The sequence below is a fragment of the Puma concolor genome, chromosome B4, assembly GCF_028749965.1.
Source record: "Puma concolor isolate L17-30 chromosome B4, mPumCon1.1.hap2, whole genome shotgun sequence".
Lineage (NCBI taxonomy): Eukaryota > Metazoa > Chordata > Mammalia > Carnivora > Felidae > Puma > Puma concolor.
In genome coordinates this window covers 24,661,705-24,677,219 of record NC_141673.1, presented here as the reverse complement: position 1 = coordinate 24,677,219, position 15,515 = coordinate 24,661,705, and the positions used below count along the sequence as shown (strand labels likewise).

Sequence of the window (15,515 nt, the reverse complement as noted above, 5' to 3'; positions counted from 1 at the left end):
GCAAGGGAAGATTTGGTGGTCTCCTATCTTTTTTTAGTAGGGGGAGTTTTTCATTCCAACATTTTAAAAGTTATTGTGTATAGAACTGCAAATCTGCAGCCTCTATTTTCAGACCAACAAGGATGATCTAATCTGTTTTTTATGTTTTATGTTTCATGGCTGGTCAATTGCAATAAATAGTTTGTACTAAGTAATGATATACATGTTTTTTAGTGGTATCCGAATAGATAATTCTGTTATTTTTATTTCAACTGCCATATTTTACACGTGTTTTAATATTACAAGCCTTTTCAATTCTATTTTGGATGTAGTTGGCATACAGATTGCAGATTAATGATAATAGTCTATTTTAATTGCATTAAAGCCCACTTAGATTAGTTTTCATGTAGAAGCATTTAAAGAGTCTTATTGATGTGATATTTGCCCAGATACCATTCATGTCATTTTGTAGAATTTCTGTGTTTCTCTGCCTTTTCTACTTGAAATTTTTAATTGATTTTTCTCCACTTTATGAATTAGATACTTATAAGACTTATGGATATTCAGAAGACATTTTCCATTTGGCAGCAACCTTGTACTCCTGTGTCTGTGCCTCTCCCCAGGTGAAATTGCTTTTTGGGGTAGATTGTAATAGTGTTGAAGGAGGCCATTATACCTAATTGAAAGCCAGATCTAAAATATCACAGGAATTGCACCTTGCCAAAATTCTATGTTGTTTAACCATTAAGTAAGAGATTGAGTTAAAGCCTGACTTGTGATTTTTTAAAAATGTTTGTTTATTTATTTTGAGAGAGAGAGTGTGTGCAAGCAGGGGAGGGGCAGATAGAGGAGGAGGAGAGAGAATCCCAAGCAGGCTTCATGCTGTCAGCACTCAAACTTACGGGGCTCAAACTTGCCAGCCTTGAAATCATCACCTGAGCCGAGATCAAGAGTTGGACACTTAATCAACTGAGCCACGCAGGTGCCCGTGACTTGTGATTTTAAGTCTCTTTTGATAATAAGTCCTTTTGTTCCTTTTTGGAAAATTACTAGACTTACTATGTTTCTAATAATGAGGGAAGTGAGGCAGTGGTTTTAATTAGAGTTAACATTCTTAATGAAATATGGCTTTCCAGTCCATGAATACAAACCCTGGTTATTTGGAGTCACTTTGCACACAATGGCCAGTATTTAGAAATGATGATTTGTGGGTATGAATGCTTAAGTAAAACTGGAAGAATACTGGTATTAAAACTCAATTCCAGGGATCCTCAGGGCTTTGCTGAAGTTCCTCAGGAGCTCAGCACTGGTTAGTAACATCCTACCTTTTTAAATTAGTTTTATATACAGTGTTGAGATGGAATTTCATTTGAAAATTTGGTTTTACTGTTATAAAAAAATGTTTGAAAACCACAATGATAGAGCATTGTATTAACTTTTATTCAGGTAAGTGCAACTACACTGAGGAACTTGACAAGTTCGCCTGATATGTTTTCCATTTTTCTGGGTTTATTAAATACTTGTGACAGACATTTAATTTTTGAAAGAAAGGTATAGTAAAACCTTGGTTTGTGAGCATAATTCATTCTGGAAATATGCTTGTCATCCAAAGCACTTGTATATCAAAGCGAATTTCCCCATAAGAAATAATGGAAACTCAGATGATTCATTCCACAACCCCAAAATATTCATATAAAAATGATTACAATGGTAATGCAAGCTGGTGCAGCCACTCTGGAAAACAGTATGGAGGTTCCTCAAAAAACTAAAAATAGAACTACCCTGTGACCCAGCAATTGCACTTCTAGGCATTTATCCACGGCATACAGGTGTGCTGTTTCGAAGGGACACATGCACCCCCATGTTTATAGCAGCACTATCAACAATAGCCAAGGCATGGAAAGAGCCCAAATGTCCATCGATGGATGACTGGACAAAGAAGGTATGGTATATCTATACAATGGAGTATTACTTGGCAATCAAAAAGAATGAAATCTTGCCATTTGCAACTACGTGGATGGAACTGGAGGGTATTATGCTAAGTGAAATTAGAGAAAGACAAATATCATATTACTTCATTCATATGAGGACTTTAAGAGACAAAACAGATAAACATGGGGGAAAGGAAATAAAAATAATATAAAAACAGGGAGGGGGACAAAAGAGAAGAGACTCAGAAATATGGAGAACAAACTCAGGGTTCTGGAGGGGTTGTGGGAAAGGGGATGGGCTAAATGGGGAAGGGGCACTAAGGAATCTACTCCTGAAATCATTGTTGCACTATATGCTAACTAATTTGGATGTAAATTTTAAAAAATAAAAAATAAAATTAAAAAAATGATTACAATACTGTAATATAATACAAAATAACAAAAATATGAAATATAAAGAAAAATAAACAATACACTTACCTTTGCAAACCTTCGTGGCTGGTGTGAGGGATACAAGAGAGAAGAGGTGTCCGACTTCCACTCTCACTAATGGAATTATTGCTGTCTTTTGGCTCAATGGAATCTTTTTCTGCATGGGGGCCATTGTATACGCTCACATGGATGTTGATTAGAGTACAGTATTAATAAAATCTTGTGATGTACTGTACTTAGTGTAACTGACAATAAGGTAGCAGAGGAAAGGGCCTATATCTGCAGGCAGCCTGACCTAGAAAGAAGCAAAGCAATCCTAAGCTTACTCTTGTATGGAAAAGTAAAGGACTGTCCATAGGTTCTGTGAAGTGACAAAAAATACGCTAGTGCCAATTGTGGGCACCTTCCAACTTCTGATTTCTGCAAAACACCACAGCCTGAGACTGAGCATCCAAGCGTGGGAAACAATCACCCACAATCCTGTAGCAAGCGAGAGAGAGAGAGAGAGAGAGAGAGAGAGGAACCATTGGCTCAGTTGTGATCCTGTGATGTTTGGCATGACTTACTATTCATATTGCAAGACATCACTTGTTTATCAAGTTAAAATTATTGGAAATGTTTGCTCATCTTACAGAACACTCACAGAACAAGTTACTCACAATCCAAGGTTTTACTGTATTTGATAGTAAATATAATGATTATAGTAGGAGAGCTAAACCAAAATTCTTTTTTTGTTTGTTTTAAGTTTTTATTTAAGTTCTAGTTAGTTAACATATAGTATAATATTGGTTTCAGGATCACAATTTAGTGATTTCAGCACTTGCATATAACACCCAATGCTCATCACAAGTGCCCTCCTTAATTCCCATCATGCATTTAGCCCATCCCCTACCTACCTTCCTTCTAGCAACCCTCAGTTTGTTCTCTATAGCTAATAGTCCCTTATGGTTTGCCTCCCTCTCTTTTGTTTTTCTTCTTCCCCTGTGTTCATCTGTTTTGTTTCTTAAAATCCACATATGAGTGAAATCATATGGTATTTGTCTTTCTCTAACTGACTTACTTTGCTTAGCATAATATTCTAGCTCTATCCATATTGTTGCAAACAGTAAGATTTCATTCTTTTTGATGCCTGAGTAATATTTCATTGTATATATTTATACAGTAAAACCTTGGTTTGTGAACATAATTCATTCTGGAAACATGCTTGTAATCCAAAGCATTTGTGTAGCAACGTGAATTTCTAGAACCATTGGCTCAGTTGTGATTATGTGATGTATGGAATCATGTACTGCTTGTACTGCAAGACATTGTTCTTTTGTCGAGTTTAAATTTATTAGAAATGTTTGTTCACCTTGTGGAGCACTCGCAGAACAAGTTACTTGCAATCTAAGGTTTTATTGCACCACTCTTTTTTTTTTACATGTTTATTTATTTATTTCAAGAGAGAGAGAGAGAGAGAGGGGCAGAGAAAGAGGGAGAGAGAGAATCCCAAGCAGGCTCTGTGCTGTCAGCATGGAGCCGGATGTGGGGCTCAAACTCATGAACCATGAGATCATGACCTGAGCCAAGTCTGACGCTTAATTGACTGAGCCACCCAGGCACGCCGATAGCAGCATTTTTGTTTCCTTTGGGTAAATACTTAGTAGTGCAATTGCTGGTTGTAGGGTATTTCTATTTTTAACTTTTTTATACATACATATTTTTTTAACATTTATTCACTTCTTGAGAGACAGAGATAGAGTGCAAGCAGGGAAGGGGCAGAGAGAGAGGGAGACACAGAATTTGAAGCAGGCTCCAGGCTCTGAGCCATCAGCACAGAACCTGATGTGGGGCTCAGACTCACCAACAACGAGATCATGACCTGAGCCGAAGTCGGACGCATAACTGACTGAGCCACCCACCTTCCCCTTCTTAACTTTTTGAGAAACCTCCATACTGTTTTCTGGAGTGGCTGCACCAGTTTGCGTTGCTACCAACAGTGTAAGAAGGTTCCTGTTTCTCTGCATCCTCGCCAATGTCTGTTGTTTCCCGTGTTGTTAATTTTAGCTATTCTGACAGGTGTGAGGTGATATCTCATCATACTTTTGATTTGTATTTCCCTGATGATGAGTGATGTTGAGCTTCTTTTCATGTGTCTATTAGCCATTTTTATGTCTTCTTTGGAAAAAATGTCTATTCATGTCTTCTGCCCATTTCTTAACTGGATTATCTATTTTTTGGGTTAAACCAAAAAATTCTAATCAAGGCTGAAAAGGGCAAGGAATTTTTACTACCAGCTTTTAAAAAAAGTCATGTATGTTGGGGCACCTGGGTGGCTCAGTCAGTCAAGCGTCCGACTTTAGCTCAGGTCATGATCTCGTGCTTGGTGAGTCTAAGCCCCATGTCAGGTTCTGTGCTGACAGCTCAGAGCCTGGAACCTGCTTCGGATTCTGTGTCTCCTCTCTCTGTTCCTCCCCTGATCATGCTCTGTCTCTCTCTCTCTCAAAAATAAATAAAGGTTAAAAAAATTTTTTTTAAAATAAAAAAATCATGTATGCCTTAGTTCATTCAATTCAACAGACATTTATTGATCTCTGTTACATTCCCATACGAGGTACTACATATGCAAATTAAGTCTTAGCGTGGCCCCCAAAGGAGTTCAAGATTTGGTGTATTTTAATTATGAACTGATTACCTTTCCAGTTCAGATATAATGCATTCCGTTTTTCTTTTGAAAAGAGCCAAATAACTGCTTTGAGAGGAGATATACTCAGTGTAGTTCATCTGTTGATACCCAGTGTAATGTTCTGTTGTTTCTTCATGTCTCTCTTTCCTCCTTGTTTATATCCTTTCCCAGATCCCCACTCCCTCTCCTGTTACTAGTTCATTCCACTCCCCATTCTTTATTATTTTAACTGCAGAAAATTTAAGAAGAAAGTAGTATGTAAAATTTTCCAATTTGGTTGGAACTAATTGGCTTACATAATGTGCCTAAAAATGTTTGTAACTTTTATTTTTAGAGAGGCAGAAGTGGCCCAGAGCATTCATTAAGAGTGTGGACTCTGGGGATTCTGGCTCAGTCAGTTAAGTGACTGACTTTGGCTCAGGTCATGATCTCTTGGTTCATGAGGTTGAGCCCCATGTGAGGCCCCATGCTGACAGCTTGGAGCCTGGAGCCTGCTGGTGATTCTGTGCCTCCCCCTCTTTCTGCCCCTTTTCCACTCATGCTCTGTCTCTCTATGTCTCTCAAAAAATAAATAAAAATTTAAAAAATTAAAAAAAAAAAGAGTGTGTGGAGCTACACTGCTTGGGTTTGAATCCTGGCTCTGCTACTTTCTATTCATTTCATCTTGGGATAAACTACTTAATCTTGTGCTTCAGTTTGCTCCTCTGGAAAGTGGGGATGATAGTAATATCAATCACTTCATAGGGATGCCATGAGGATTGCATTAACTGGTATATGTCTTAGTCTTTTTGTTATGGGGACTCTATAACAAAAATAACAGAGACTAGGTGGCTTAAACCTGGAACATTTCCTTCTCACAGTTCTGGAGGCTTAGAAATCCAAGATCAAGGCACCAGCAGATTTGGTGCCTGGTGACAGTCTGCTTCCGGGTTCATAGGTGGCTGTCTTTGCGCTGTATCTTCACTTGGCAGAAGGAGAGTGATGGACTCTGGTTTCCCTTTCATGAGGGTAGTGTTCTCACTCCTGAGGGCTTTACATTCGTGCCTAATTCCCTCCTCAAGGCCCCACCTCCCATCACATTGGGAGTTCGGATTTCAACATAGGAATTTTGGGTAGACACAAACATTCAGTCCATTGCAGTAGGTATATAAAGCTCTTAGAATGGTGCCTGGCACACATTAAATGCTAAATGCTATATAGCTATATGTATATCTTATTATCTTACCAATTTACTTTACCTTTTTTGTTTTCAGAATGCTCAGCCTGATAAAGAAATCGTTGTGGACACGATAATGTTCCTATGGCAGAAATGCAAATTAGGAATTCAGAGGATCAATATGTCCAGAAATGACTATGCAAAATTCATCCAGAATATCAGCACTAATAAAGTATTCATTTTTGTTTCCTTTCACTTGTTTTTATTATTGCTGATTTAAGTTTGATTCACATTTCAAATCTAAATTTCCATTTATCTACCTGCATAACATTCTTTAAATATGGTGCTGAGTGAGCCTTTCTTTTAAGTGTATTCTTTGTACTTCTGCTGCAATTTAGTTTTGGGTGTGAGAAGGTGCCACAGGTTTTTAAGGGAGGAATAAATATAGTGCATTTAAGGTTACATGAATGTGGCTAAACTCATTAAGAAGGTTAATAATAGAAAATACAAATCAGGAAGGAGCTTTAGGTTTGTTTTTTTTTCCCCCCACAATAATATGTTTAGACTATTTCAAAGAGCTCTTTCCTGGAGAGGAGAAAGTTGAGCAGGAGAATATCATAACCCAAAACTTAAGAGGAAACATTTTAATAGTAACATATTGGATGTGTTGCACATAGGGTGCATGGGCATGGTTTTACCATGTGCTCTGAAAAAGTAATAATGTGGGTGCATCAATGTTGTTTCCTCATTTTAGCTCCCAAGGTGTGATGGCTAATTTGATGTGCTAAGCTTTGGGGATACAGGCATGAAGCCTGCAAGGCACCTAGCATGGAGCCTGAAACACCTGCTTCCTCTTCACTATTTTGGAGGACTTTAATAGTGATCATAACGGGTACTTTTTGAAGGAAGAATGAGAACTTTGAAGATACTTATAATCTTTATTGATATATTTAAAAAGGAAGATGATAAATTTTTTATTATGGCTATAGATATGCAGATTATAAGCTTAGGTGAATCTTCTTTATGAGTTTATATAAACAGATAGATAGGATCATTGATCTTTATATTATTTATAATTATGATGTACTAATAAGGGGGGTGTACCTGTCTAACATTTCTGTATGTTTTGAAGATGATGATTTTAAGGAAGCCCTAAGTTTTTTTTTTAAAAAGTGACTCTACAATATAATATACTTTTAATTGATTTTACTGTATATTCTCTCTTTTTAGTGGGTTTATCTTCTGTGGCAGATAAATGAAGTAATTCACTGCTATAAAATGGAAGACATTGACGTTGTGGTGGTGGCAGAGGTCACATTACAATTAAGTGAAATATTGGAGTCATTAGGAAACCCACGAAAAAAATTTAAAAAATCTCTAGGTAATATAATGAATGAAAAAGTATGAAGTTATTAACACACATATGAATGTATAAGTATAATTTAGAATATGAACGTATAAATATAAATGGGAATGCAGAATAGCTACGGTTAATGGAAAGTAGTCTTTTCAGTACAGTGCTTCCTTGATGATTTATAACCAGAGATAGAAATAATACAGGTTTAACCCAGCGGATGTTAAAAGGAGGTTACATGCTCTGTGATTCCGTGGCATACATACATCTTTTGTCTTCTCCTTACTCATGCATTCCTGTTCTCCATTCTTCATTCTACTTTCACCTCTTGCCCTCTTCCCCATTTTTCCATTTTTCTTTTCTCTCCTCCCTTTTATCCCCTTTCCTCCTCTGCCATTTCCCAATAGAGTGTATGCTGCTTCAAGGAAGAGAGCATGTTTTGGTTGCCGGTATATTTTTGGTACCCACCACACTGCCTGACACAGACTGGGAGCTTAAATAAATGTCTGTTGAATGGATCACTATTCCACATCTTATATCCTTTCTAATTCTCTCCTCTCTTCTGATTCTCTCCTTTTAAAATTTATTTGTCTTTCTTCATTTATTCTATTTCTCCTCTTTTCCCCTGTTCCTTTTATCTTCCTCTTATTTGTTCTCACTTCCCACCCTCTTCCTTACTTTCCCTGCCCCAATACCTTTCTGCCAGCATCTTAGCCTTCTAGAGGGTGCCAGCCTTATGCTCTGATCCGTTTTCTCCTACCTGTGGTTGAACCCCTGAACTATTTGTTTTATAAGGTATCTCATATGTAAAGAATAAGGTGGGGGTGTCATTAGTGGGTGTTTACCTTCCTATTTCACCCCACTTACAGAGTTTGTATGACGTTTGAGGGACTTTGTAGTAATTATTATAGTAATTGTTTTCCCAGAGATTCACTAATCTGGCTCTGCCTATTCTTGGTTGTTGAGTGTTGTTTTACAGATGAAATTTTAGAGTCATGGTTCTCAATTTTTTATTGGTATCAGTATCACTTGGGAACTTATTAAAAATACAGGCCCAGATCCTATCCTATTTCATCTAGACTGGCCTTTCTAGTCTTTAATAGTTTACCAGGTGGTTTTGATACACATCCAAGTTTGAGAACTACGGGGTAAAGGTCTCTGGCTGTCTAACACATTCAGTGGCCTGAAGTCCTGGTTTTTTTGAAATGTCCTGTCCTAAAGTGCTTTTTCCTTTTTTAAAACTTCTATTATGCAGAATTTCAAATATAGAGAGATGAAAAAAGTTACCATGTACATCTAGTAACAATAATTGTGAATATTTTGCCAATCTTCATTTCTTCTTGCAACACTTGTTTTCCTCTGGAGTGTTTTAAAGCAGACATCATGTCATTTTACCAGCAGAAGCCTCAATGTGTGTGTGTGTGTGTGTGTGTGTGTGTGTGTGTGTGTGTGTGTGTGTCAGTTTGTCTATCTATGCAAAAGATAAGGGTTTTATAAAATTATAATGCCATTATTACTATACTTTACAAAATTAAGGAAAAATTTCTATGTTTCTGATTGTATTAAAAATGTCTTAAGTTGGTTTGTTCCAGTCAGGATCCAAATAAGCCCACACATTTTCCTTTCTTACATTTTTCTTGAGTCTCTCTCTCTCTCTTCTATAATAGTTCTTTTCCTCACCCCCTTTTCAAGCAATTTTTTGAAGAAGTTGGTTTATGACCTTATAGGATTTCCCACATTCTGGATTTGGCTGTTTGTGTCCTTGTGGTATTGATTAACTTGTTTCTCTATCTGGTAGGTAGATCTAGAGGCTTGCTTAGATTTGAATGATACCGTATCAAAATACGACCCCGGTGGTGCTATTTACTCCCTGTTGCATTAAATCAGGAGGCATATAATGCCTAGTTATCCCACGTGTTGTGTTGTAAGACTTACCAGTGAGTTCAGGTGTTGTCAACCTGACCTTTTTCCTAGGTTCCTTTCCCCAGATGTAGCTTCTGAGACAGGTTGTTGAATGAAGTAGTTTATTTGGGATATTATTCAGGGAAGCAGGGTGGTGGTGTGGAGAAGTGAGATGGAAAAGGAAAGGAAGGCAATACAAGGTACAGTAAGTTAGTGAGAAGGCTACTGTTGTAGACTTAGGGCTTATTCCCATGAAAGACCTCTAGGACTGTATAGAGCAGAGAGCTGAGAGGTTGAGATATTTATACAACTTTTGTCTGTCATTGGTTGAGGCTACTGGAGGAGTGGGGGTGAGAAGCCAGAAGGGGTTCTAACTTCTGTCATTCTTTCTGCACTCATGATATTGAGTGCTTAAGTGAAGAAATTACTTCATCAGCTATTTGGTTACTCTGGTTATTTTTGATTGTGTGGTGGACACAATCAAATATTTGCTAAATACTTTATAGAAATAATTTGAAGCCTCAGATGATGTTAATGTTCTTCCAGAGAAGATTTATGCTTGCTTTTACTAGATGTATGAAGACACTGTCACTCCAGGATCCCATTATTCCAGTGTGAGAAATTGAGATAATTTGAAGCTGGGATGCTCTCTTGTTGAATTATTTTCCATTTGCCCTAATTCCTGGGATACAGCCCCTTCTGGCTTCCCACCCTTGGTGGTCCTGGATACTAATCTGTGTTGCTTGAGTTCTCAGGACTGTTAGAAACATCACTCAGCTTCTCAACTTTCCTCTCCAGAATTGACAAAAGTTCTCAGTGGAGAAAATAGCTCTAATGCCATTCTGTATTCCCTGGGCTCTCTTCCCAAGAGCCAGATGATACTCTTTCCTCTTTACATTTTCATGAGCTTCTTTGCTTACAGATGAAAAAAGTATTTTTTCAGCTTTGTTTTTCTATTTATTTATTTATTTATTTATTTATTTAATGACAGAGAGAGTGAGTGAGTGAGCACAAGTGGGGCAGGGGCAGAGAGAGAGAGAGAAAGAGAGGGAGAGAGAGAGAGAGAGAGAGAGAGAGAGAGAGAATCCCAAGCAGGCTCCACACTGTCAGCACAGAGCTCAACATGGGGCTTCAACTCACGAACTGAGCCATGAGATCCTGACCTGAGCAGAAACCAAGAGTTGGATGCTTAACCAACTAAGCCACCCAGGCATCCCTTTTATCAGCTTTTCTAGTGGTCTCTAGTGAGGAGAATTTTTACAGATTACCTGTTACTGAAAGCAAAAGGCCTAATGGTTATTTTTTTAAAAATCTATTTCTTATTTAATTTTATTGTTTTGTTTACTGATTACTTTTGGAGACTATTGTTTTGTTGTATTTTATACTCTATTTAATTATAAATGAGATAAATACAATTTACTGATTCATTGAAAAAAGTTTTATTTCTAAAGAACTAATCAATACTGGAGCATGATCCATTTATAAATAGAAAAATCTACATTTATGTAGGGAGGGATTGTTCCCATTTAGACAAATAAATTCTTATAATGTTTCCAACATTGTTATTATCATCATCTCATTGGCACATAAAACACAAAGTACAAATCATTCTTGTGTATTAATTATGGCAATCTGATTCAAAATGTTTATTGGGCTGTTTATTAAGTAATGCATTATTTAGTTTAAGTTATTAAACTAGCATTTTAAAATAGGAAACTAGCATTGCCATATATTTAACTCAAACCAACCTTCTCCGATATTTGCCCAAATCTATAGGTTTTTACACTGTTTTCTGAATGCTTTACAATGGACTTTATAGTATGTAGAAAGACCAGTCTCTTTACCATAATATTACCTTGTTAATAATGAATAGTTTTAATTATTTGTCATACTGCAAGATGCTTTTAAATGAACTTATATAAAGATCAAATGTAATTATATGGAAGAAATAATTTGGTATTTAGTCAACTTCTAAGTGTTGAATCATTTCTAAAATCATGAGTAATTAAAAAAGTAACCAATTAAGTGTAACATTTTTTAGGATTATGATTCACTGCTATGTTTACATTTTTTCCTTCCTTCTTTTATTTCCTCTGTTCCTTCCTTCTTTCCCTTTGTTTCTTCTCTCCTACTCTCTCCTCTTCTTCCTACTTTACTCTTTTTTTCTCCTCTTCTTCCTTCTTCTCTTCCCTCCCTTCCTCTTCCATTCCTTCTTTCCTTCTTTTCCTCTTCCTCCCCCCCTTTCCCCCCCCCACAGAGATATCTTTAAGGAAAGGGACTGGTGAATTCCTTGAGACTTCAAAGGGGAGCCTGGAAATTCTCCCAATATTGAAGGTATTGCAAAAATATTTTAGAAAATATACTTAAAACATGAATTTAAATTTTCAAATAATATTATATTTATAAATATGTAATGGTTAATTATAGAAGTAATTTTGAATATTTAATATTTGAGATTTTATGGTTTTTACATACATTGCAAACTACAGGGGATGTTTTCTAGTTTTTGCATTAACTCTAGAAAAAAAATCCAATCAGGTTTAAAAATAACCTAGTAAATTCTCTTAAAAGGATTTGTAGTTATATTACTATTGGTATTTTGAATGTGTGGTGATTCATGGACTCATAAAGCAGAGATGTCCTGCTCAGCATATGCCTCTGACCAATTCTGTGTGTTATTACCTGTTGAAAATGCACTTAGAACAGGCCCTGGCACATGGCAAGTTCTCACTGATTGTTAGCTTAAGAGGAGAAAGGGGTGAGGGAGATAAATGGCCATTCCTCTTCTTGATTACTTTTGTTTTTTAAGAATATTTGAATTATTTCTGTACATCAAGGATTGTGTTGTTCCATAGATCTGAATGGGAGCGTAGGACACGTGTCATATATGCTATAAACATTTATTTATTTATAGACATGAACTAGAATAGCATTTTGCAAAGTCTGTCCTATGTGATGCTGACACTATACTTCAGAAAAGGTTGCCAGGGTCTAAGTTTGAGTGATGTTGGATTAAATGCAATAGGTCCCTTACTGTAAGACTTCTCAGAGGCATTCATTTGCTTCCAAGTATTGTGGTTTTCCCAAGAAGAAGATATAGAATATCATATATTCTATTATCTGAAAATAAAGCCCATTTTACCCCCTATAGAATAGCTACTTAGGATACTAGTGCTTCTGGACTACTGTTGAAAAATACTTTTCTAGAGAGGAAGCCAGTGATCTATATTTTGGTTTGCCTGATTAATTGAAAAACTAAAATTTTAATTTTTTTAAGTGTTTATTTTTGAGAAAGAGAGAGAGAGCCTGAGTGGGGTAGGACAGAGAGAGAGGGAGACACAGAATCTAAAGCAGGCTCCAAGCTCTGAGATGTCTGCACAGAGCCCAATGCAGGGCTTGAACCCACGAACCGTGAGATCATTACCTGAGCTGAAGTTAGACACTTAACTGACTGAGCTACCCAGGTGCCCCCAAAACTACAATTTTAAATTACAAAAGTTGTATTAGCAATTTTACTATATAGACTGAAATGCTATTATTTTTAATATTCTCTTCTAGGTATTTTTTTTAGCATAGTAGCATTCTGATATTTTTTTACTAAATATTATTCCATCAGCACTTTTCTTATTGCTAGATATTAATACTTGTAATTACCATATTTTCTCTGAAAAATCAACTTGAAATATATGACATCAAATTGTAAAGAATATTATAAGGAAGACCCATTTCCCCATCATAGCTTAAGAAAAAATACATTATTAATACAGCTGGAACTCTTCTCCACTAAGGAGTGACCCCCGCCCCCGATCATATCACCTTTCCTCCTGCCTAGGAGTAACTGGTATTCTAAATATAGTGATATAAATTCTAGGCATACTTTTTTTTACATGTGTGTGTATTCCTAGGCAGTAGGGAGTATTGTTTTTAAATATAATATAATATAATATAATATAATATAATATAATATAATATATCTAATATTATATATTTACATATATTTAATACATAATATAGCAAATAATATATACAACATAATATATATTACATATATGTTATATAATATGATATTATATATTATATAACATATATTTAACATATATGTATATTTAACATATATGTAATATATAATATATGTATTATATATATGTATATAGTGTCATACTGTGTGTACTCTTCTGCAGCTTGCTTTCTATCTCAGTATTCTTGTGTTTGTGAGATTCGCTCCAGTTGATTTGTGTGGTCATAGTGATGATTTTCGCTACCACATCCAACTTTTGCTCAATGTTGCACAGTAAGCAGATTTGAACTCAAGTGTGTTGCCTTCCAACATCCAGGCATTTAGTCACTATGCTATGTTGCCTTTTGATTAAAAAAAAAGTGTCTTCAGGACATTTGTATAAAAGATATTTTTCTAATGCATAAAATATGCATGTCGTAAAACTGGGTACCAATCAAATATCATGAATGTAATGGAGGACTGGAGGATCATTCTGAATTTACTTTCTTCTGAAGATTATAGGTTTTAAGGGATGCAGGTCTGAGTTCTTTATGTAGTATTGTGTCTTAAAAGAGCTAGAATTGAGAAATCTTTTTATTTTTATTATTTATTTATTTATTAAAATTTTTTAAATGTTTATTTTTGAGAGAGAGAGAGAGAGAGAGAGTGTGAGAGAGTGGGGGAGGGGCAGAGAGAGAGGGAGACACAGAATCCAAAGCAGGTTCTAGGCTATAAGTTGTCAGCACAGAGCCGGACAGGGGCTTAAACCCACAAACTGTGAGATCATGACCTGAGCTGAAGTCCAATACTCAACTGACTGAGCCACCCAGGTGCCCCTAGAGTTAAGAAATCTTAAATTGAGAACAGAGTGTTTGAAATTCACAAGAGATTGAGGAGGCATAATAGCTGTCTGCCAATGGTTTTTCCAGGGATCACTTACAGTGCTTGCTAAACATACAGCTTCCTATTTCCCCACTCTAGACATATTGAATCATAATTTCAGGTGTGGGGGTCTTAAAGTTTGTAATTCCAGATATTTTCCTCTTAAAATTCCCCCCAGGTAGATTCTTTTTTAAATCTTTTTTTTTTTTTTTTTTTTAATGTCTATTTTGAGCAAGAGAGAGACAGAGTGCGAGAGGGGTTGGGGCAGAGAGAGGGAGACAAAGAATCCAAAGCAGGCTCTGAGCTGTCAGCACAGAGCCCCATGTGGGGCTCTAACTCATGAACTGTGAGATCATTACCTCAGCCTAAGTCAGACGCTTAACCAACTGAGCCACCCAGGCTCCCCGCCCCAGGCCCCCGCAGGTAGATTCTTAAGGAACCTAGAATTTGAGACTCACTGGCTCTGTGGGCCAGCACTTATTTTCTGAGGCTTCATAGGGTAGGAATAAGAATACTAGTAGAGGGGTGCCTACTAGTAGAGGGGTGGCTCAGTCAGTTAAGTGACCGACTCTTGATTTTGGCTCGGGTCATGATCTCAGGACCGTCGGATCGAGCTTTGTATCGGGCTCTGTGCTGAGCATGGAGGCTGCTTGTGATTCTCTTTCTCTGCCTCACTCTCTGCCCCTCCCCCGCTTATGTTTGCTCTTGCTGTCTATCTCAAAATAAATAAATAAACATTAAAAAGAAAGAATATTAGCAGAAGTTACCAAGGGCAATGTGCTGGAGCATATGGTAGATGTAGTAGAGGTGGTTCATTGGTATGGTGTAAGGGTACAGCAATTGGTGTTGGAGCACCCATAGTTGAATCTTGGCTCTAATATTGACTGTGTGATCCTGAACAAATTATTTTATCTGTTTGAATGTAAGTGTCCTTACCTGCAAAATATAACAATAGTCCTATCCTACTGGTATTATTTAAGTTATATAAGTTTAAATGAGATATTGGTAACACTGTGGAAACCAGTACCTGGCACATGACAGCTACTCAGTTTTTCTCCTATGTTTTATGTAGAGCACCGAATCTTAATTTAGGGTCTCAGATCCATCTGAAAGGGAATTAAGTGGAGAGAAGGAATAAGAACTTATTGTAAGGAAAATCCAAAATCCATATGTTGACCTAGAGGAGACTCTAGGTGGGATAAATTATAGATCTTGCA

At 36.6% G+C, this 15,515-nt stretch overlaps 1 protein-coding gene across 5 annotated transcripts in view; it reads left to right on the top strand.

Moving 5' to 3' along the window:
* CFAP54 (cilia and flagella associated protein 54) overlaps positions 1-15,515 on the top strand; it is a 307,349-nt gene that overhangs the window by 39,484 nt on the left and 252,350 nt on the right. For all 5 annotated transcript variants that reach the window (XM_086712592.1, XM_086712589.1, XM_086712590.1 and 2 more), the window contains exons 12-15: positions 520-602; positions 6,261-6,395; positions 7,394-7,544; positions 11,677-11,753. In XM_086712592.1, coding sequence (XP_086568718.1) covers positions 520-602; positions 6,261-6,395; positions 7,394-7,544; positions 11,677-11,753 — 446 coding nt within the window. The remainder of the gene's footprint in view (positions 1-519; positions 603-6,260; positions 6,396-7,393; positions 7,545-11,676; positions 11,754-15,515) is intronic.